Raw genomic sequence first — 25,570 nt, 5'->3', positions numbered from 1 at the left:
GTCTAAAGTCGGGCGGGGCCGACTATATTATAGCCTGCCAACTTTGTATATCTAAATTTTCGATACCATATCACATCCGTGTTGGGGGCTATATATAAAGGTTTGTCCCAAATACATACATTTAAATATCACTCAATCTGGACAGAATTTGATAGACTTCTACAAAATCTATAGACTCAAAATTTAAGTCGGCTAATGCACTAGGGTGGAACACAATGTAAGTAAAAAAAAATATGGGAAACATTCAAATCAGAAGCAATTTTAAGGAAACTTCGCAAAAGTTTATTCATGATTTATCGCTCGATATATATGTATTAGAAGTTTAGGAAAATTAGAGTCATTTTTACAATTTTTCGACTAAGCAGTGGCGATTTTACAAGGAAAATGTTGGTATTTTGACCATTTTTGTCGAAATCAGAAAAACATATATATGGGAGCTATATCTAAATCTGAACCGATTTCAACCAAATTTGGCACGCATAGCAACAATGCTAATTCTACTCCCTGTGCAAAATTTCAACTAAGTCGGAGTTAAAAATTGGCCTCTGTGGTCATATGAGTGTAAATCGGACGAAAGCTATATATGGGAGATTTATCTAAATTTGAACAGATTTCAACCAAATTTGGCACGCATAGCTACAATGCTAATTCTAGTCCCTGTGCAAAATTTCAACTAAATCGGAGCCGAAAATTGGCCTCTGTCGTCATATGAGTGTAAATCGGCCGAAAGCTATATATTGGAGCTATATCTAAGTCTGAACCGATTTCAACCAAATTTGACACGCATAGCTACAATACCAATTCTACTCCCTGTGCAAAATTTTAACCAAATTTGGTTAAAACTCTGGCTTCTGGGACCGTAAATCTGAACCGATTTCAATGAAATTTGGCACACTTGACTACAGTACTAATTGTTTTTCTTGTGCAAAATTTTAAGCAAATTAGGATAAAACTCTGACTTGTGGGGCCATATAAGTCCATATCGGGCGAAATATATATATGGGAGCTATATCTAAATCTGAACCGATTTCTTCCAATCAATAGGGATCTATTCTGAGCCAAAACACATACTTGTGCCAAATTTGAAGTCGATTGGACTAAAACTGCGACCTAGACTTTGATTACAAAAATGTGTTCACGGACAGACGGACATCGCTATATCGACTCAAGAGCCCACCCTGACCATTTTTGCCAAAGACACCATGTGTCTATCTCGTCTTCTTCTGGGTGTTGCAAACATATGCACTAACTTATAATACACAATACAGTGTGGCGCAGGGTATAAATACTAGCGTGATAAAATAGCAACGAAAATTTTCTTCTTTTGAGATGTGTTCAGATTTCAGAGTGTTCAAGTTTGAGAGTTTTCACTGTACTTGTATGTTGTAGTTTAAGGCGATTTCCTTTGGAAACAGATATGTTGCCTTGCGTTACACTATTTTTCCCCTAATTGTATTTTCGCTCAAATGATAGTGTCATTCCAAGGTTATTGTTAATTCTCAATACAGTGAAACCTCTAAAACTTCTGAAAACCGGACACATCTCAAAAATGGACAATAATTGTGAGAAGTTTTTTTATCTGAATCAACCAGCATAATTGTCACTTGAAAATCCCAATAGTTTTTGTTGAAACGCCTCACAATCCTCAAGGTATGGCTGTTTGGTGAGCCTTTATGGTCCGGCTAGTAAAATATCACTTACTAGTTAATCTTAATTTCATTATAACAAAATAATAATAATTATATAGTTATAAAATTGACATTTTAACCACTGTACTTTATACGAAAAAATGTGACGTTTGTTCCATTCCCAGGCTCATTCGAGAAGTATGAATAAACAATAACGGGGAAAAAAGCAACACATTCTTAACATGCAAAATTAATATTATTTCACCGCACTAATCGCCTCTTGGCGTGGTATAGGCAGCTTTTTACCAAGTGCTACACTTCAATAGGCTACCTATTCCTCTCGTAAAATAGCACCCCTAAATTTTCCAGTGATATGCTGTAGGTGCTCATGGATGGCTCCTGTTCTTCTGAAGACTCATTAATATTTTAATTAACTGAAAATTTTCGTAAGATTTCAGATTTTGTTGGTTGTGGCAGCGGAAGTGGAGGTAGGCGGTATGGTGGAAAATTAAAAGAAATGCAAAACTTGTAAAGAGATATGCTCCCACACAGATACATACAGGCACAGACACATAGTAAATAATCACAAAAAAAAAAAAACATCAGCAATCGTATTAACAACACAAAGCAAGAGGAGAAATGCGAAACCATCCATACTCACAAAAATAATACATACACCCAACCCCTGCCTCAGAGAAAGTTAAACTCACTCACCCATACACATGTAATCTACAAAGTTATGGAAAATCCCTCTCTCATGAGGTGAATTCTCATATTCTCAAACACATTTAAATCTTATTTGGCAGTAAAAGGAAACCATGTTTTTTCGTTCTTCTTAAGAACTACAGATTATACGCAGGGGTTCTTGTTAAGATGCAAAAAATGGGGAAAAAAACTTGAGAATTATTGTTGTTTCAATGGAGGATTTCAAGTAAACGAAAAAAAAACGAATGAGTTTTTTCGTGCTTTGTCGGTTGGTTATGCTTTGCTTTCAACGAAAGAGGCTTTAAAAGTTTAATTATTTTTACTCACACATTTTTAATTAACATCAGGACAAAGTTGAATTACGCAGTGTTTATTTTTTATATCAGATTTTACCAAAGCATCCTCTGTTTTTTATCCTCATAATATTTTCTTAAATAAAATAACTGCCCATTCCTTGCCTTGCATACATTTTGATTGACAGCTATGTGGAATTTTAATAAATTTCTGTGCCAGCTATGAGTGGGTAAATTCTTAGGGTTTCAATTGCGGAAAAGGTCAGATAGCTTAGTTCATGATATCCTAGCAAAGAAAAAAAGGAAACATTTGGAAATAGTACTGATTATTATATATAATTAAATTTAAATTTGCTAAAATTCATTAATCCATTTACCATCGTGAAGCTTATATATTTTATGATACCATATATATGCCACGTAGATCAATTTGTGCAATAGCATTCACACTGATAAAGGGTTCTTACACAATTATTAGGATATTGTCCAGCTTAAGTGCTATATCACATAATGATAAGTACCAGCTAAAATGTAGTCTTAAAATATCGACAAACTGCCTTGGGATATTAGGCATTTAATTGTACCCAATGGTTATGCTATGAATACGTTAACCAAATTTTATTTTAATCATTTTATAATCCTCTTATTTTAGTAGACATTTTCAAAATATAAACCTCGATATTATAATCTCTACTAGGCTGATTGGTAAAGGACTAAGAAAATTCATCCAACAAATTTTCAGAAATGAAGGATCCTCAAGAATTCCCTCTCCCCCAGAAATAAGTTTTTTTTTTTATATCCACTAGAGGTGTGCACGTGAGTAACAGTTTACTCACGCACACTCACGACGGAAAAATCTTACTCACGCACGATATTGTTTGGGAGGACTCACGCTCACGCACACTCACGAAAAGAAAATTTGTACTCACGCACACTCACGCACGAAAATATCGTGACTCACGAAAAATACTGTGACCCACGAAAAATATCGTGACTCACGAACAATTTTTGAGTAATTTACCTTAGCGACGTGTCTGAAAACATGAGCAGTATTAAAATCGAGAGCATTATTACACTCTTAACATCCCAGGTGTCACTAAAATTGTAAATGAATTTAACTCTTAAGCGTTTTATTTTAGTGAGCGGGGTTATTTTCGTGAGCGTAAATCACGCATACTCACGAAGATAATATTTTCGTGACTCACGCACGACATTTTGGTTTGTTAATCGCGCTCACGCACACTCACGTCGTTGCCATGAGCGTGACTCACGACTCACGCGTGAGTCACGACAATTTCGTGTCACGTGCACACCTCTAATATCCACCACCATACGATGATAAAGGGGTGTACAGGATGGATGTTATGTATTGCAGTCACACAGATAAAAAGCTCTTTTATAGTAACAATGAATTATTTCGTGCGAAAAATTAACTCCACATTTTGAGATTTCCACAAAGCAGTAGTTTAGCTACGGAAGATTTCTCAGTGCAACTTCAGTTTGTTATAATTAAGGGCTCGTCTACGTTAGGTCAGGACTATTCAGTCCATTGTGATACCACAGTGGTGAGTTTCTCTTTTCATCACTGATTGCTGCCCGATTCTATGTTTAGCTCAATGACAAGGGACCTTCTTTTTAAGCCCGGCTTTCGGTGAAACCACTTACAAAAGCTTTGACATTCAACTGCCTGCGTACTTCGCCAAGTCGATGGCGAAACAATTCCGACAACAAATTACCCCAAGATTTTCGGGGTCACATTCGACAGCCTTTATAAGTCGTCCGCCCATGCCACTGCAATTTGTGATAAGCTCCGCGGTAGAAACAAGGTCCTCAAGTCGCTTGCCGGCAGCACTTGGGGTGCGGACAAAGAAACCTTGTTAACTACATATAAGGCAATTGGCCGGTCAGTGGTAAACTATGCAGCGCCAGTGCGGACACCTCAAACGAGCGATACGCAGTGGAATAACATACAGACCTGTCAGAACGCTGCCCTTAGAACCGCAACAGGATGTCTCCGCAGTACACCCCTGGATCACCTTTATGCGGAGACCAAGATCATCCCAGTGCGTCGACACAACTACATGTTGTCAAAGCAGTACCTCTTGGGTTGCCATCGAAGTTGTCATCCGAATTACCATCTTGTGGATAGACAACCTCCACCCAGGAATGTAAGGGTTGATCTTCACCTTCTAGAGCCAGAGATCCAGCGTTACAAAAGAGAGCCTCTAGATCAGGCAGCATACCAGACAGGTCTGAACAGGATCCATGAGGACACTGTAGCTGAAGCGGTGAGAAGCTACAAGGTTAATCCTGTTCTCGGAGTCCGACCGCCGCACATTGCACCGGAGGAGAGAGACCTCCCACGGCAGACAAGGGTAGTTTTGGCCCAACTAAGATCAGGCAAGTGCAGCTGCCTCAATTCATACTTATCAGTTATTGATAGCAGCGTAGCTGACGTGTATCCCATATGTAATCAAGGGCCACATGATACTCGTCACCTTTTTGCTTGCCCAGCTAAGCCTACCCGTCTCACTACCAGATCACTCTGGACACACCCCATTCTTGTCGCAGAGTTCCTTGATCTGGCAACCAGCTGAACTACACAAGAACAAAATGGATGAAACTACATTAAAAACTGTTACAACAACAACAACAACAAAAGCTTTGAAACACTCACCAGCATTACTGCAAAACTTTTTGGTGTTTGGCCGAAACCACCGTGGTGCAATGATTAGCTTGCCCGCCTTGCATACACAAGGTCGTGGGTTCGATTCCTGCTTCGACCGAACACCAAAAACTTTTTCAGCGATGGATTATCCCACCTCAGTAATGCTGGTGACATTTCTGAGGGTTACAAAGCTTCTCTAAGTGGTTTCACTGCAATGTGCAACGCCGTTCGGACTCGTCTATAAAAAGGAGGTGCCTTGTCATTGAGCTTAGCATGGAATCGGACAGCACAATGGATTGCATAGTCTAAGTGAGCCTGATACATAGGGCTGCCACCTAACCTAACCCAAGTCCCTGTGTATGGAAGGCATTACACCACTGTGGCCCCTTGACAGAAATATTCCAGCGATATTTTATTTTATTGTTTACAAGCCTACAAAAGCATTTTGGTATATTGCATTCAAAAAGAAATTCATTAGTAATGTAATTTAAGCGCGTTTGATTTATAGTTGGCTGGGAAACCAGAATTTAAATATGTCCTTGCTCGTTACAGTGATAATGGCCGAATTGCATCGTCAACGGTAACAGCATCATAAATGACCCGAAAAGAGAAGGCCGCAGTTGATCAAAATCCACTCCATAGGGGTAGAAAACTTCCTGAACGTACGGAACATATCGCGGATACAAATGTGCTTTGATTAAGTCCATCGAAGTTTCAAAAGGGTGTAGGTGTTCCACCACTTAGAGGCTGGAGTCTCTGCGTTGAGAACTTTTTGGCCTACAGTTCCATCAGAGCTTCAAATTTTTCCAATGAGATTACAATTCACACGTTGTGACCTTCGTGCATCCATTTCGAACGTTGAGACCCTCAGACCTAAGATCCAATGCTGAGACATATTTTTGGGCTACAGTTCCACCAGTGAATCTTCCGAACCTACCGTTCCACCACCGAAACCTTTGGGACTACAGTGTCTGAACCTTTGAGGATACAGTTCTCTCGATGATACTTTCCAGGCTACTGTTACACCACTTAGGGAGCCACCGTGATGCAATGGTAAGCATGCCCGCCTTGCATATACAAGGTCGTGGGTTCGATTCCTGCTTCGACCGAACACCAAAAAAAAAGTTTTTTCAGCGGTGGATTATCTCACCTCAGTAATGCTGGTGACATTTCTGAGGGTTTCAAAGCTTCTCTAATCGGTTTCACTGCAATGTGGAACGCCTTTCGGACTCGGCTATAAAAAGGAGGTCCCCTGTCATTGAGCTTAACATGGAATCGGGCATCACTCAGTGATAAGAGAGAAATTCACCAATGTGTTATCACAATGGACTGAATAGTCTAAGTGAGCCTGAAACATCGGGCTGCCACCTAACCTAACCTAACCTACACCACTTAAACGAATGAGACCTTTGGGGCTACATTTCCTACTGAGACGTTCTGGTGAATAGCCACTGAGACCTGTGAGCTTCGCGTCTAAAATGAGAACTTCTGGGACTACAATTCCACCACTGAAACCTTCCATGCTACAGTTTCTCCAATGAGAAATTGTGACGCTACATTTTCTTCAGTGAAACTTTCGGATTTAAAGCTAGGAGTTGCAGTTTCCCCTTTTGGGTTGCACATTCAGTCATAGAGTTCCTAAACTGAAACCTCTGGGGCTACACTTCATCCAATGAACCCACAAGGTCTCACCACTAGGTGGCTACAGTTCTCACACCGAAATATTCGAGGCTACAATTCCCCCACTGAGACCTTCGGATCTAAAACTCCAATACCGAAATATTCCGGACTATACTGAGCAAGGATTTGCCTCGCAAGCACGAAAGTTTCCAGTTCCTGAATTTGGCTTCTCATCAGAGAAAGTCACATTCGGTAAAGCCATTCAAATTTAAAAAATGGTAAGAGATCGCCGATGCACAAAGCAATTTGGACTGGAAAGGCAAGGATTTGCTTCGCTTGTACGAAGGTAGCCAGTTACAGAATTAGCTTTCTCCGATGAGAATCCATTCCAAATTGAATAGTCTATGAACAAACAAAATTAGCATGTTTATGTGCCAAAGAGGTCAACTGAAAATTTACACCACCTGAACTCAAGCCCCGCCGATGGTAATAGTGTGGGCCACTCTAACGGCCGATGATCACTCCCGCCTCGTATTCATCGACTTTAAGGTTACAACAAATGCCGAATATTATCGAGACAATATCATAAAGACAGTATTGAAGTCCTTAGCAGACCACGAATCCGGTCGCAGACCATGGTCATTCCAACGGGACTCAGGACTATGGTAATGGTAGCCACCTCTCGTTTTCACCATGGGGTCATAAACGCTGAATATTATCAAACAAATGTGCTAACGACAGTATTGAAGCCCTATGCAGATAAATATTTCTGCAGCAGACCGTGGCCATTCCAACAGGATTCAGCGCCATTGCAGTCAATACAACAAAGTGTGGCTTAAAACGAAGGTTCTTCGCTTTATTTTGTATGCAAAATTGCCACCAAACGAATCTCAATCCGTTGGACTTTCGCATCCGGGTCTTTTTGGAGAGTGTCAAATGCCTCGGGCATACCACAGTATCGATCATCTCAAGAAGGGGCTTCGCCGGAAATGGGCCAAAATACCACAGAACCACATTCGTGCACCAGATAACTTTGTCGGTCATTTGAAAGCCATAATTCGTGTAAAAGGTAGTCATTTTTAATAAAACGGATTCTAAATTTTGATGCTATTTCCGATATTTTTCACTTTTGAACAATAAGATAAAAAATCAGTAATTAAGCAACTTAATTCATAATAATCGGTATTTAAAATTAGGAAATACTGGTAGAAGTGTTCTCTCTATCTATATATAATATTTATACTCTATACCCCCTCTGTCTCTCTTTCTCTATCTCTGTCAAACACAAATATTTAATATTCATCATGCATTGCCGTTAGGATGTTGACTAATGGAAGATTCATTTAAATGGGTAGAGTATATGATTTTTGCCAAGGCACGTGATAATATCTCAAATATTTGATTTAGAATTTTCTCATTTTCAAACTAAATTTATTTATGAAATAAAAGCCAGCATTATTCATATATGCCAAGAAAGAGACTATTTCCTAAAAGAGAAAGGTTTCTTGTGCTGCCTCTTCACGCATCTCTCGTTTTAATCATGAAGGGTTCATAATTTGACAACCCTCTTCTCCCATAGCCAATGCAGCTCTTTGCCAAAGTAAAAGTATTGAACTTTTCGATAAAAGTGATATAGCATAATTAACGCAAATGTTGTCATAACTTGGGACGATAGCTTTTCTCCCACTCACAAAAAGAAAAAAAAAACTTTATTTGTTTACTTTCTATGGTCGCAGCATATTTTATGTATGAACAGAGAATCTCTGCAAAATGGGCACGAACTTTTTCGTCTATCGATTGATGATGATGGGTGGTATGGGTGTGGGTATATGGCTTAGGCCATGATATTGAAGTTTGGTATTGATGGCTTCTCCTTGTTTGTGTTCGAACAATTTTTGGCATTTACTGCAAAGCAGATATTAATATGTGCCACTAAATTATAACTTTTCCCTTTTTTTGGAGTGAACCAAGCACGAAGTGACAATCGCCAGGGGAAGTTCCTAAACATTGAGAGAGAAGAAAAAAAAAACAAAGTTGCGTCGAAACGATTGAACGGGGAAAAAAGTTGAAATATGCAAACACTCTTACTTTGAATAAAAACACATAAAGAATAACTCGACAATTCGTATGGATGAGACAGCAACAGTGGATGTCCAAGTGAAAATGGCTGGCATTTGAAATTCAAAAAAAAAAAAAAAGTTTAGCATACATTAAGGCTCAACAATGAGTAGCAAATATTTGCATAAATTTTAGGCTTAAAGTTTTCTCTTTACTACTTTTCTATTTGGGCAAAAATACGGCGAAAAGTTATTAAAGTTTTTTGCAAAGGAAAATATTAAGTTTTTTTCTGTTTATTGTGCCACCCAAATTTTTGTGCTGATTATTACAGTTTTGCCTAGTTTTGCACTTTCATAACGTCCACATAAATCATAGATGAGAAAATATGTTATTGTCCAAAGTCAGGAGCAATTTTTATTTTTGCCTCAATGATTTATGGGCGTTGGAAAAAATGAAAACATATTGACCATATATAAAAAAATATATATATTCTCGTACAGAGGTAGGCAAGACTAACATCAATATATTATCCATAGTTTTTAATGCATTTATAAAAGATAAGCCCAGAGGTAAAGGGTTATGAAATAAGGGGGCGTTAAATGAAATCACAGAAAGTTTTATAAAACAATTTATCTATCATTTGTCATAGTTGTTTTTTATTTACGGAGAATTTAAAGACCAGGTGTTGTATAAAATTGATAACAGAAACATACAGAGAATAAAATATTTTGTTTTTGATTTCAGTCATGAAATTTTATTATTTCAATTTGAATTAAAATTGCTTCAATCACGGAATTGATAATATCACTCACCGATACAAAGCAAAAAATTAATTGTTACAATTAAAAATTTAATTCATTGCAGTAATTTTTTAATTCAAATTTGTGTTGATTAAAAAATTCCTTGAATTAATTAATTTTTTAATTGATTTTTTATTTGAAAATTCAATCTGAACAAATCTGGTTGATAGTTTTTCTGTTTACCATGAAATTATCTCAGTTAATTTTTGTTTGTTAATATTCTCAAAAATAATATCAACTCTATCAGTATTTCTTTTGTCTGAAATACTTTGCAATATATTTTTTTTTAATTTGAAAAATTGAAAAAATTACCTTTTAATATATATACATTTGGATAACCCATTTATTTGAATAAATAAGCGAAAAACTTAAGCGAAAACAACCAAAGCCATTAAAAACAATGCTTGAACAGAACTTTTCCATGTGGTTTAGACACACATCCTCTTGGAAGTAAGGATATGGCTTAGCATCACATTATGACCCACAGGTACACCAATCTCTTACCACGCACATGCACCCACACACACACATACATACATTGATTATATAAGAAACAAACACAACTGACAAAACATTTATCTTTTTTGACACTTTCTTATGTGTGCGTGTGTGTGTGTAAGAATGCCCGTCTGTCCTTTAGGTTTTATCATCCATTGAAAATCCTCCCTCCCCCCAATGCCCAGTTTAATCATCTGTTACTGGCTGACTTGGTATTAAACACTCCAAAGTTCAACGACACAAAAAAGGTTTACATATCAAATCCCTCACAACCATTGAGTCTACGTTAGGGTCCATGTGGAAAATTGAAAAGTTTTCCATGCCACATTCTGTCATTTTCGTTGGATGAAACGATGGATGGAAAACCAACAAAAAAAAAAGTAAAAAAGTGTTGAAGGAATTTATTTAAATTCTTAATGGTTTGTCACTTAAGTCACAAGACTTTTTTTGGTGTGTTTGTTTTTCTTTTGTTTGTTTGTCTGATCCTAGGGGAGAGACCTGCATCTATGGTTGTGTCAATAAGTAGGGATGCCGATTGCAGAAAACTGGTATACTAAATCATTAAAATAAAAAAATAAAAAGAACACAATAAAGTCTACTTGGTTTTAAGGATTTTGACCTTCATATTAAATTTTTAATTTAAAGCCAAAGATACCCATACATTAGAATAAAACTATTTTGTAAGAAGAATCCAAATTTTAAATCTAGAAATTTAGAATTGAGACCTCATTCATATAATTTTCCGCGTTTTAGTCATCAGTAAATAAATATGTATTTAAAAATGAAAATTATAAAACATGCCTTTATATCTTGATCAACTCAGTGAGCCTGATACATCGGGCTACCACCTAACCTAACCTAACTCAGTGAAAAAGAGTGTGTTTGGCAGTATTGCTCATGACCCGTGAATCGCTCTAGCCATATCTGTCTGTCCCTCTGTCCTTCTGTCTGTAAACACTTTTTTGTAACCAATGTCTAGGTCGCAGTTTTAGTCCAACCGGCTTCAAATATGGAACAAGTATCAATTTTGTTCTAGAATAGAACCATATTGATTTTTGAAGAAAAAAAATCGGTTCAAATTTAGATATGGCTCCCAAATGTATCTTTCGCCCAATTTAGATTCATACGACAACGGAGGCCAAAGTTTTACTCCAAAATGCGTGATATTCGCACAGAGAGTAGCATTAAATATTCTAACTATGTATGTAAAATTTTGTCAAAATCGGTTCAGATATAAATAGCTCCACAAATATTTTTCACTCGATTTACATTCATATGACAATGGAGTTTAAAGTTTTTGCCCGAAAATTCTGAAATTTTGGACTCTCTATACACATAAAATGTTAGCAATGTGTACCAAATTTGTTCGATAAGGGAAATATGAAAATTAGTCCAACTGTCTTGATATTTGGCGTAGTAAGTAGACTTAACATTATATTTAAGTGTGCCGAATTTCATCGAAATCGCCTCAGATTTAGATAAAGGCTCCACATTTTGGTATCCCAAATTTAAAGATACGTAATATTTTATTTTATGTTAATTTATTTTCAGTGTAGCTTTTATATATAATTACACAATGGTTTGTTGATTAAGAACTGGATATAGTTTTTAAGGTTATTTGGACGCTGAATCCAAATCTCTAAAACGACTTGGAAAATTAAAAAACAATGTAGGCACAGCTTAACGCTTTCTCTACCGAAATAAACCTAAAGTTTAAAACTTTAATTTTTTTCTGTTTTTACTAGTACTAAGCATGTAAAACAAAAATTGTCATATTAAGATCCTACCCCAATTACTTCAAGAACTATATGATTTTGTTCTGAAAACTTGATTCTTGAATTGTGACCAAATGGTCTTACAAAAAGAAGCACTATTTGGCCTCTAATATCTTTCAAAGTGTGAGAAAAAATACAAAAATGATCCCGAAAAAGTATCAGCTATAGGTTTTGTATAAATGTCAATTTACTAGAGACATACAGTAGAAAAATTGTCCAAAATTTTCATATTTTTCGTTTATTGTTAAAGAAGTTTATAAGGAAGAAAAAAGTTTAAAAAAATATATTTTAGTGCTCACCAATATGGAAAATATTTATAACTTATTTAGATTAAAGCCTCTACTTTAAAATAACATCGAGAAATAAATCGAAACTAAGTGGGAAAATAGAATTTGGTGTCTTTTTCGAATGTCCTTCTAAGTGGACATCGGTAGTGAAAGAGTTAATGAGAATATTCTTTGGGAGTTTCGGAACACTGTGGAACAGGGTATTATAAGTTAGTGCATATGTTTGCAACATTCAGAAGGAGACAAGATAGACACATGGTGTCTTTGGCAAAAATGCTCAGGGTGGGCTCCTGGGTCGATATAGCCATGTCCGTCTGTCCGTGAACACATTTTTGTAATCAAAGTCTAGGTCGCAGTTTATTCCAATCGACTTCAAATTTGGCACAAGTATGTGTTTTGGCTCAGAATAGAACCCTATTGATTTTGGAAGAAATCGGTTCAGATCTAGATATAGCTCCCATATATATTTAATTCGCCCGATATGGACTGATATGGCCCCAGCAGCCAGAGTTTTATTCTAATTTGCTTAAAATTTTGCACAAAAAGAACAATTAGTACTATAGTCAAGCGTGCCAAATTTTTTTGAAATCGGTTCAGATTTAGATATAGCTCTCATATATATCCTTCGCCCGATATGGACTAATACGGTCCCAGAAGCCAGACTTTTACCCCAATTTGGTTGAATTTTTGCACTAGGAGTACAATTAGTAGTGTAGTCAAGTGTGCCAAATATTATTGAAATCGGTTCAGATTTAGATATAGCTGCCATATATAGCTTTCGCCCGATTTACACTCATATGACCACAGAGGCCAATTTTTAACTCCGATTTAATTGAAATTTTGCACAGGGAGTAGAATTAGCATTGCAACTATGTGTGCCAAATTTGATTGAAATCGGTTCAGATTAAGATATAGCTCCCATATCTAGCTTTCGCCCGATTTACACTCATATGACCACAGTGGCCAATCTTTTACTCCGATTTAATTGAAATTTTGCACAGGGGGTATAATTAGTATTGTTGCTATTCGCGCCAAATTTGTTTGAAATCGGTTCAGATTTAGATATAGCTCCCATATATAACTTTCGCCCGATTTACACTCATATGACCACAGAGGGCAATTTTTAACTCCGATTTAGTTGAAATTTTGCACAGGGAGTAGAATTAGCATTGTAGCTATGCGTGCCAAATTTGGTTGAAATCGGTTCAGATTTAGATATAGCTCCCATATATATGTTTTTCTGATTTCGACAAAAATGGTCAAAATACCAACATTTTCCTTGTAAAATCGCCACTGCTTAGTCGAAAAGTTGTAAAAATGACTATAATTTTCCTAAACTTCTAATACATATATATCGAGCGATAAATCATAAATAAACTTTTGCGAAGTTTCCTTAAAATTGCTTCAGATTTAAATGTTTCCCATAAATTTTTACTAACATTGTGTTCCACCCTACTGCATTAGCCGACTTAAATTTTGAATCTATAGATTTTGTAGAAGTCTATCAAATTCTGTCCAGATCGAGTGATATTTAAATGTATGTATTTGGGACAAACCTTTTTATATAGCACCCAACACATTTGACGGATGTTATATGGCATCAAAAATTTAGATCTACAAAGTGGTGCAGGGTATAATATAGTCGGCCCCGCCCGACTTCAGACTTTCCTTACTTGTTTCTTTTTGATGTAATATGGTGAACCGTTTTCAAGTTATTTCAATATATGCATTATTTTTGAATATAAAAGTATATCTGGAAAAGTCGAGCTGATATAAACAAACCAATTGCAGATTTGGATTCAGCAACCTCAAATTACTTTAAATTCCAAATCAACTTAAAAAAGTTCAATTTTGTTCCCCCTTGTTATCCATATGAAGAAAAATTTAAAATTAAAATATATAAATTAGAAATTCTTAAACAAAATCTACTTTTGCTTTTATTGTGGGGTCTTCTTTCTGTATTTTTCAATTTTATAAAAATATTGTATTTTATAAAAATAAATAATATTATAAATATGTTTTATAAAAATATATCAATATGCTTGAAAAATAATTTTTCATATTTATTTATTTATTAATTTTTAATCCTTAAAATAGCAGCCTTTCTCATTTGGTATCCCTAACTTCAAAAGGATTTTGCGAGTTATCCAAAAGCAAAAAAAAAAAAAAACAACACTACCGCTCAGTCGATACTGTAGAACAACAATGAAAACAGAAAAATAATAACAAAAAACATCATCGACACTTACCTTGTATGGGAACGTAAATATTTAAATATAAACAATCCTCGGATTGATTTAGCAAATATGGCAGTAAGCGTTTCAAATACTCGTAACGTCCTTTTGGCATACGTTCCAGAGCAGCTGTTTGATTGCCTATATCAGGCAGGCGTTGAGGGCAAACTGGACTAAACCTTTTGTGTTAACGGTGTTGTTGTTGTTGTCGGCATCATTCATAGTTAGGCATGAGAATATGAAAATAAAAAAAAAACGAGAAAAACAAGAACACACAAGAAAAGATTAACAATCTGGATGATGATTTTCTGGGAATATGTAAAGAAAAGGTCTCTGAAGAAATGAAAAAATGGCATTTGTGTCCGTAGACATCAAAGAAGAATTGGGGAAATGGGCCATCGATTTTGTACACTTGCTCGTATTTGCTAAGAAAACTTTCTCTTTTTGATTGGATTTTTTTTTTTGCATTGTTGGTTTATTTGAAAACTTTTAAAAGATTTTCGCACTACTCATCCTTTCCATTTGCCATTTTCGCCACTTCTTCCAGCTCCCTAGTCCCATTAACTGTGAACTTTTCTCTGACAGTTTTATAGTTTAAGTAACATTTTTGAAGACTCTTCAAAGTTGATTAGTTACAATTTTGAATTTTACTTTCCCCTCCCTCCCTCCCTCTCCATCTATCTGTTGGTTTTCGATCATGTGAAGTTTTATCGAAGGCAATTTCCAATTTATAGCCTTTAGCAAACAAAAGGCCTTTTGTTACGAAAATTAATATAATAGTTTTATTATGGCTGTGAATATTTCGTTGTTAAGCTTTTCACCAAACTAACCGAAATGTTTTGGGTAAGCAGGAAATTTATACGTATTGACTTAAAGTTAACATTTGTAAAGTACTATTAGGCAAGATTACTTTTCGGAGGAGTAAATTTGTGTGAAGATTCAATGGGCATTAATATTATGAGTAAGCGTGAGGGACTTACTTAGAGCATATAGAAATTAATTTGTAGACAAATAGGTTTCATAGATTTTCGTTTTCAGTAAAATCTTCGATTGAATTTCTAGTAGAAATATCCCAGCAAAAAAATTCTTCAGCAGTAAGAGTTTAGTTTTGCTTTTTGGTATAGAATAAAGTAGGCAATGCATCCACACTGCATGAATCGGTGGCAATAACGTAAACGAGTAATCAAACTAGTTTATGATCATTCGTTTACGTTATTACAACCAATTCATGCAGTATAGATGCATGAAAGGTAATGCTGTTATCCTTCACGCCAACTATGCTATACTCACGATTATATATGACTTCTGAGCAATATTGCTATTAAAATGAGCAATTATATCAGCGCTATGTAGAAGCTGCTCTAAATCGGGACATCGCCCACAAAAATCAGCACTGATTCAGTTGTTTTGTAAGCAGTTGGTACTGCCTATCTCCCTTACAATCCTGCTGAAATAGTGCTCCATTTTTTGCTGGGATAGGTTTCTCAATTCCATTGTTTAATTTTGTTATGAAATTAGATTTTTAGATGTAGGTCATATTTTTTAAAGATTTTTTTAGACCCCATAAAGTTTACATATTCTGGGTAGAGTTAAATTCTAAGTAGATCTAACGATGTCCGTCTGTCTATTGGAATCACGCAAACTTTCGAATGAAACAAGCTATTGGCTTGAAACTTGGCACAATTAGTTTTTAGTGATGTAGGTCGGATGGTTTAATTGGGGCCATATCAGACCAGTTTTCGGTATAGACCCCATATAAACCGATTCTCAGATTTAATTTCTGGAGTCTCTTGGAAGAGAAAATTTCATTGTGCAAAATCAAAAAATGTCGGGAATAACATCAAATTTTTTAGATTGGAGATTTCAGTTTAGATTTGTTCAAATTGGCTACCTTTGACATGAATTATGACATTCGACAAAGTCTTTTAGTGACTTTACGGTATTTAGGTTAGGTTAGGTGGCAGCCCGATGTATCAGGCTCACTTAGACTATTCAGTCCATTGTGATACCACATTGGTGAACTTCTTTCTTATCACTGAGTGCTGCCCGATTCCATGTTAAGCTCAATGACAAGGGACCTCCTTTTTATAGCCGAGTCCGAACGGCGTTCCACATTGCAGTGAAACCACTTAGAGAAGCTTTGAAACCCTCAGAAATGTCACCAGCATTACTGAGGTGGGATAATCCACCGTTGAACAACTTTTTGGTGTTCGGTCGAAGAAGGAATCGAACCCACGACCTTGTGTATGCAAGGCGGGCATACTCACCATTGCACCACGGTGGCTCCCATTTTGTAGGCTTGTAAACAATATAATGAAATGTCACTAGAATAAATATGTCAGCAATCAGATGAGCGGTTTAGCAAATTATAGCAACCTGATATTTTTGCAATACATATCAGCTACACTGTATAAATCAATTTCCAGATTTGACTCCTTGAGCATCTTGAAGGAGCAAATTTTAATACGATCCAGGTGAAATCTGATGACCATCTAGGATCATAATTATATGAATACTCCTTTATGTAATGCGATCAAGAACCAAAGTGGCATAGACTGCTTCCACAACCCAAGTAATCCGATTTTGAATGACAGTCTCTAGAAGGTCCTTAAGATTAGGTCTGACCGAACTTTTCACCTAATAGTCCTAAATATTTCTTTATAAGCTTCACTTATACACTGAAAAATAAAACATGCCCGGTCCCAAAGATTTTGTCTTTACAATAATGATTTTGTTATTGATTCCGATCCAAAGAAGCGCAGAATTGCAGTAAGGACACATTTAAGACACAATCCTCTTTTTTTAATTAGAGTTTTGCGTAATTGATTCTAGGAAACAAATTTTAATTTATTATTCTATATTCCTATATTTCAAAGCTTTTTTGCTTTCTATCCAAGAAGAAAAAAGTCAGCAAATTTCATTAATTTTGAAGATTTTTTCCGAATTATTAAAGCCAAACCGACTTCATCGAAAATTTTTTTCAGTGCAAATTTTACTTCCATAGACTTTTGGAGTAGCAAAATCCGATATGGTGTCCATTGCGCATAATAACTACCCAGCAAAAAAAGCGTCGCCAAAAAAGTACTGAAAATGTTCTTTTTGGATCCGGAAGTGGTGCAAAATTGACGCAGAAGCGATGAATTTAACACGGGCTTGTCATAGGACGGAAGTCCTCCATTTCAACAGCCATTGCACTGAATTTGCATCACTTCTTAAGGTGTGATCCGAATTCAATGTTTTGGATGTAAATTAAAAATATTTGATATTTTGTCAAATAAATAATTTTTATTATTTTTATAATTTTTAATGGATTCTAACGCTTGTCGGAAACGTTGATCTCAAATATTTTCAAAAATGCACAATTTTTTCAAATTGGATTTAGCATTTTTTTCGACAAAATTTAAATGATTTGTACCAGTTTATGAATTCTTACTCTGTTTTTAACCTATTTGAAACAAAAAAAGTTAAAATTACCCATTAAAAGTATGAAAACCCCAAGTTATAAAAAATTGAATTAAAAGAACTTCCTGGGTAGTTAAAATAAAGAACATCATTGGGAGTACATCTTCTGGAAGTGCTTTTAAAGTTGTGCCTTTGGAAGAACTTTTTGCTGGGTATATGAACACTCCTCCATGCAATCCGATGAAGAAATGACATAAACTGCTTCCACGACCCAAGTAATTCGATTTTGAATGATAGACTCTAGTATAACCTTAAATCAATCCATGCTGGGAGGTTTTTGACATTAGGCCTGGCCGAACTAACCACCTTATATGTTTCTTTAAAGGCTTCACTTATACTAACACATTATTCTAATAAGGTATTTATGATTTAATAGTATCTTCAAGCTATATAGGCTGATGTTTAATATAAATTTGAACATTAACAGCTTATAATGTAGTCATATGGAAGATATCCTAAAGGAGTGAATTAAATCTATTTTGTTTTTCAATTAATTTCATTCTGAACTAAACTCCGTAATAAACTTAAATTCTTTTAAAAGTTGTGAATTATATCAAATAATCGTACTACTAACAAGACCTAAGGCAAGAAATGCTATTTAAGTGGAATATCCTTTATTGCTCAAACTACAAAAGTTGTCTTCCATGGAGGCCCCAAAAACCTAAGGCATTCGATTTCTCTCTCTCTAACACACACACACACAAGTAAAGACATTGGGTGTTTTAATCGTTTGACTCAAGAGCTTATGATTTTCTAGAGAAGTTTTGAGAGTAGAGGAAATTAAGCCTTTATCACCACAAAACCAGTTAGACATATGAATGATAGCTTTAGGGAGATGTTTGTTTTACTTGGAAGATTCTATATTTCAGCAAATGAAGAGAGGGGTTATTTGGAAATTTCGATTGGGTAGGCTTTGGCCAAAAAGCATCTTAGCTAACAAAAATTGCAATTTACATTAATGGAAGATTAGAAGCAAAGCGATTATAAAAGACCATTAGTCTATGGCAGAGACTAACGTATTGGCCTTTTGCTTATTTGCCAGGCAATATGGCTTTAATGTTTTAATTTGAATTTAATTATTAGGCTAGCACTATTGCTGTTACTCCACTGCTGCTATTACCAATGGAAAACAAATCGAAATCAATAATCATTGCTTTGCGAGCATTATTGTTTTCTGCCGATATTATTGCTTTTGTAATCGTTCTTGGTGTTGTTCTAATACTCATTTCCAATGGCCCTTTAAGCATTATGAGGGAAATATTAGTATTACCCGTATACGAACAAATGTTCATACCATCTCATTACGATAAGGTATATAATGATTGTTCTTTCTCACTCTCTCTTATTCGCTCTCCTTTATCTCAGTCCTATCATTTTTTGTTTGTTTTGATGCTGTTGTTGGCCTTCTTCTTCTTCTTTTTCGGCACATTTCTTTTGCTGCGAAAGCATATCAAAGAAAATTATGTGAATTCCATGGCCATTAGGAGAGTCTTAATGATGTTTGGGGCACACATTTGTGCTGCCTCTATTGTTATGACTTTGTATGACATTAAGATAAGATTGAAGGGAAAAGTTTCCCTATTAAAATTTATACATTTCCAATAGGTATTGGGAACTTTTCTCTTTTGTCTTGTTTATTTGTTTGGGTTATTAGAAGAAGAAGAAAAAAATAGAGAAATACTGAGGTCGTGTAGAATAAATATAATTAAATATTGTCTCCATTTCAGGCATTGTCATTACTAAAATCGGTGGTATGATCGTTGTGACATTTAAGGCATTGGCAAGAAATAAAATCGAAAAATGATCATGATAAAATTATGTCCACAAATTGCTCTGAATTTTGACTAATGCCATGGAGGTTTCTCAACGCTTCTTTAAAGTATAAGATAATTAAAATAACAATCATAAATCTGAGTATCGAAAGAGGACTCTAGCCAAAGATTATAGAAGAGGAAGATGGGAGATTGGCTACTGAGCACATCAAACCATTTACCACATTAGCCAAGGTGCACACGTTTTACTCGAAGACTGTCGTACACGGGGATTCTGCTATGTATTGCAACCAACTTCATATTGCTATCATTTCTAAAACGCTCGTCTAACAGATGATAGATTTATTCAAATGACAGGTAATTTTATTGTTTACAAAGATACAAAAGCATTTTGCTGTACAGTGAAATTTCGTAAGACGTTTCCCATATTGACACATTAAAATTAACCTCTCAGAAGTGGACACCCATGGCCGACTAAATTTAATTTTCTCCATATTTTGGAGGTGTCTACTTATGAGAGGTTAATTTTAATGTGATAATATGGGGAACGTTTTAGATTTGTCTGTTTCTTTGGCTGTCCAAGTTTGAGAGGTTTCACTGAATTGCATTAAAAAAAAATAAAGTTATTCGGTGATGAAATTTAAGCGTGATTTATATTTGGCCACGGAAAGCCACAAAAGTCTATTGTAAGAACCCTCCAGCATTTAAATGTGAATAAATCTTTTGTTTCTCTTACCATTGCTCGTGATACTGGTTGAATTGCTTCCAAAAAGTACACGCATCAGAAAATATCCGAAAATTGAGGTTTTCATTTGATCGAAACAGGCTCGTGAGTTGAACATATTGCTATAACGAATGTACGTATTGAAAAATGGGCTTGGACTTAAGCCCATGAAGTCACAAACAAGTATATACGGACGTAAGTTCGGCCAGGCCGAATCTTATGTACCCTCCACCATGGATTGCGAACAAACTTCTACGAAAGACTATCATCGACAATTACTTGGGTTGTGGTATCTTAAAACTTCGTAACATCGTTTTCTAAATTTTGAGTTAGTCCATACGTGGCATATATTAGACAAAAAAGTTATGTATAGGTAAGTCCACAAATAATTACGAATCGACATGGACTTTTGCACGGTACGTAGAGAGCCAGAATTGAAATATGGGGCCTATATAGAGTTATGAACTTGATATGGACCAATTTTTGTGTGATTGGGGGATCGAGGGCTATATATAACTATAGACCGATATGGACGTAGTTAGGCATGGTTGTTAACGGCCATATACTAGCACAATGTACTAGTACTGACTCGGATGAAATTTGCTCCTCCAAGAGGCTCCAAACCCAAATTTCGGGATGGGTTTATATGGGGGCTATATATGATTATGGACTGATATGGACCACTTTCGGCATGGTTGTTAAATATCATATACTACCACCACGTACCAAATTTCAACCATATCGGATGAAGTTTGCTTCTCCAAAAGGCACCGGAGTTCAAATCTGGGGATCGGTTTATATGGGGGCTATATATAATTATGGACTGATATGAACCAATTCCTGCATGTTTGGTGGATACCATATACTAACATCACGTACCAAAAATCGGATAAATTTTGCTCTTCCAAGGGGCTCCGGAGGTAAAATCTGGGGATCGGTTTATATGGGGGCTATATATAATTATAGACCGATGTGGGTCAATTTTTGCATGGTCTTTAGAGACCATATACTAACAACAGATACCAAATTTCAGCTGGATCGGATGAATTTTGCTTCTCTTAAAGGCTCCGCAAGTCAAATCGGGGGATCGGTTTATATGGGGCTATATATAATTATGGACCGATGTGGACCAATTTTTGCATGGTTGTTAGAGACCATATACTAACACCATGTACCAAATTTCAGCCGGATCGGATGAAATTTGCTTCTCTTAGAGGATCAGCAAGTCAAATCGGGGGATCGGTTTATATGGGGCTATATATAATTATGGACCGATGTGGACCAATTTTTGCATGGTTGTTAGAGACCATATACTAACACCATGTACCAAATTTCAGCCGCATCGGATGAAATTTGCTTCTCTTAGAGCAATCGCAAGCCAAATTTGGGGGTCCGTTTATATGGGGGGCTATACGTAAAAGTGGACCGATATGGCCCATTTGCAATACCATCCGACCTACATCAATAACAACTACTTGTTACAAGTTTCAAGTCGATAGCTTGTTTCGTTCAGCAGTTAGCGTGATTTCAACAGACGGACGGATGGACCGACGGATGGACGGACATGCTCATATCGACTCAGAATTTCACCACGACCCAGAATATATATACTTTATGGGGTCTTAGAGCAATATTTCGATGTGTTACAAACGGAATGACAAAGTTAATATACCCCCATCCTATGGTGGAGGGTATAAAATGAGCATGAAGTTACTGATGCACAAAAAAAGTTAGACTGAAAAGAACCAAGAAGTTGCTTCGCTGATAGAAGTGGGCCGATGAGAAGCCATTCCAAATTGAGCAGTTTATGCACAAAAAAAACTAATCGGTTTTACTTGCCAAAGAGTTCAGATGAAAATTTACACGATTAGCCACTAGAATTCAAGCGCCACCGATGATAATGGTGTGGGTCACCCTAAAGGCCGATGACCGCTCCTCCCTCGTATTTATCGACTGTGTGGTCAAAAAATTCACAATATTATCGAAAATATACTAAAGAAAGTAGCCCAGCACAAAGAAATATTGCGGCCGTAGATCGTGAACAGTTCAAGAGGATTCAGCACAATCGTACTCAGCACGTGTCAACCAAGAATGGCCTAAAAAGTAAGTCCCTCGCTTCATGTTTACCGCTACAAAATCTCCGTATCTAGCCGACACACAAATGGCTACAAAAATCTCCGTATCTAGCTGAACACAAACTTCCAATGGATTGAGACTAAAAAACTCAAAGTCTCTAACATCTCAAAACGGTGCTTCGCCGGGAATAGGCGGAATATGGCTTCGGCACGAGTTATGGCCTTCAAACGGCCGATATTTGAAGGCCATAATGCCAAAGGCAGCCAATTCAAGCAAATCTAAGCAGATTCTAAATTGTTTTTTATCATTTGTGATTCTTTTTTGCTTTTGAACAATAATATACAAAAAACTTAAAGATGTATAACGCTTTACTTTGTTGCATCGTATATCAGGCAGCCTATAGAGTCCCCTATATCTGGAAAGTGTTTATTCAGAAACAAGGTTAGAAGAATTGCAGGATATAAAAGAATGAAATGATTAACGATACAGAAAAAACGGAGGATACAATGGAAAGAACGAAATAAAGAATACTGGCTAGGCGACATGATACAGGGAATCCAATCCTGGACAGTATTTCTAACCCAACTCTTACTCTACTTTCTATGATAAACCTATAGTGTCGAATTTGTCACTGTTTGTTTTATGCAGGTTAGAGAAAATAGACCCTCAACGGAAACTCTGACCATTGTAACATAATTCTCTTTACCTTGTAAACAATGCTTTTGAGCCCATTTGAATGCTGCGCCGAACTCCTTTCTCAATACTAAGTTCAGTTTATGAATCTCCTTCAATTCGGTCTTTCAGATTATTTGATTTCTAAATGAGTTAAAATTTTATTTATTTTTGGCAACAATTTCCAAATAGCCTATAATTATAAGGCCAAAAAATGTAAATAAATTAGAACTAAAGACTTTGAAAACTTTGCAAAAAAAGGAAACATTTAGATAATTGTTTTTCCAAGTTGACTCAATGGTCGTTCTATCTACCTGGGCTTCATTCAATAATGTTTCCATTTGATTGAAACTCAGTGGAATGAAAAATTGTCTACCCTTTTTAATTTGAGTTGATATTTTCGCTCCTCTCTTCAAAAAAAGGTCATAATTTCTATGACTTCGAAAAATCCCTTTCGAAATTAGAGGAGTTGAAAAACCCACGTGAAATTCATTTTCGTATCAAAGACTTAATTAAATTTATGTAAATGTCAACTAAAACACAATTATAATAACAAAATTTTCAAGTTTTTTTTTTTTTTTTTTGCTTATTTGAAGGGTCATAAAAATCACAATTCGTCTTTCGAAAGGCACGAAAAAAAAAAAAATAAAACAGAAAAGAAGGCGTAAGGAAAAATCTGGTGCCCAATTGAAACCTTTTGGAAAGACTTTACAAAAAATGGAATTTTTAGGCTCGTGTATTTAAATAAACTTCGAAATGAAACAAAAAGCAAAAAAAGAGAGAATGGCAAAATAACTTGGAAGACTGCAAGGAAACCCCAAAGTATTTAAGATATTTTTGTTGGTAAGGTTAATTTTCCACAACTCTAGAAAAAAGGGAAAGAGACCAGGAAGGCCCAAATTCTGGGGCCAATGACAAAGTTTTATCCAATCTTTAGCATTTTTTCCTTTTTTTCTACGTAGCAAAACCCCAAAAATTACCTTTAGCTTGGTAATTTCATAAAGAAAGGAGAGGATGTGGCGAGGGGTGAAGTTTGCTATAATCAGCAAATATCCCAGAAAAAAGTAACAAATAACTTTGGTCATATCAAAGGAGAATATATCAGAGGTAAGTTGGGGATAAAAAACGTTTTTTTTTTAATAAAGAAAAACGAAGATAGATGACTAAAAATAGGACAGGATGTAGCGAAATTGTGGCCAAGCTGAAAACTTAGGAAAGAATTGAAAAAAAAAAGTTTTTTTCTTAAGTATCAAACATTTTTCAAAACAACAATGACAAGAAACCAAATAAACTGCCAAACCAGCCAGCTTGGTAACACCTGGCGCATCTATCATTCAATGACCCAGTAAATTGTGAGTGAAAGGACAAAGGCTTAGGATCCATTCAACGTTTTGACCATCCTTCCACCAAAAATAACAAAAAAAAAACAACTTCATATTCATGAGTTAATTAATGTCCAAGTTATTTTTGTGTGTGTGTGCATCTACACACACAGCGACAAAAATAACTTGGCTTGCTTTAACTTTAAAATGGTAATAAATATTAATGGGTCTTTCGGTTGAAACTATAAAATTCAAGTGTTTATACTTGTAGGTGCTAATTTGCTTTTGTAGCCTGCTAAAAGGACAATTACCAAAAGTTTATGGATTTCTCCACCTCTCAACATAATAATTTTCAAAATTCCACCTTAAGGCAGAATTTTCCCCATCTCCATCTTCTGAAATTTATGGTGACAATTTTTGGCATAGGCATTTTATTATTGGGAAACTTGAAGGACAACCCAATTGGTATCTTATAGCATAGTGCGTGAAAAGTTATGCATGCCAATTTGCCATAGCTTTTGCATATTCGCAAAATTGCCTATAAAATCTGGACATAGTTTAAGGTGTAATTGTGTCATATTTTATTTAGCATAGTTGACTTTAATATTAACTACATATATATTTTTGGGTTATTAAATGAGCTCTATCCTATCTTAGGTTTATGAGCCATCATTTTATTGCTGAATATGGGATAATTTGGTCATTTTGATATGGGACGATATGTCATTTTAGGTTTGATATCACATTTTTCCACTTTTAATTGGAATATAAAAATTTTGATTTAGAACATTGTTTTTCTCAGGCACATTCAGCGTTCTTATCTTAAAAACATCTAAAACAAAATATTTTATTTCGTATATTAAATATTTGTAACATATTAATAAGGTCATTGTGGTAGCCATTTTCACATTTAATTGGATTGCGATGATCAAAACACTGTAAACTAGACAAAGATATCTTTTCTGCACTATGCCTT

General features: G+C 35.6%; 1 protein-coding gene across 1 annotated transcript in view; it reads right to left on the bottom strand.

Moving 5' to 3' along the window:
* Nucleotides 1–25,570, bottom strand: part of Nlg3 (Neuroligin 3) — a 126,976-nt gene that overhangs the window by 85,435 nt on the left and 15,971 nt on the right. Inside the window, exon 2 of the mRNA XM_075289021.1 lies at nt 14,582–14,745. Within this exon, the coding sequence (XP_075145136.1) occupies nt 14,582–14,745 (164 nt within the window). The remainder of the gene's footprint in view (nt 1–14,581; nt 14,746–25,570) is intronic.

The sequence above is a fragment of the Haematobia irritans genome, chromosome 1 (genome assembly GCF_050003625.1).
Source record: "Haematobia irritans isolate KBUSLIRL chromosome 1, ASM5000362v1, whole genome shotgun sequence".
Taxonomy (NCBI): Eukaryota; Metazoa; Arthropoda; class Insecta; order Diptera; family Muscidae; genus Haematobia; species Haematobia irritans.
Note: the sequence above shows the minus strand (reverse complement) of the source record. Positions and strands in the feature narration are given on the sequence as shown.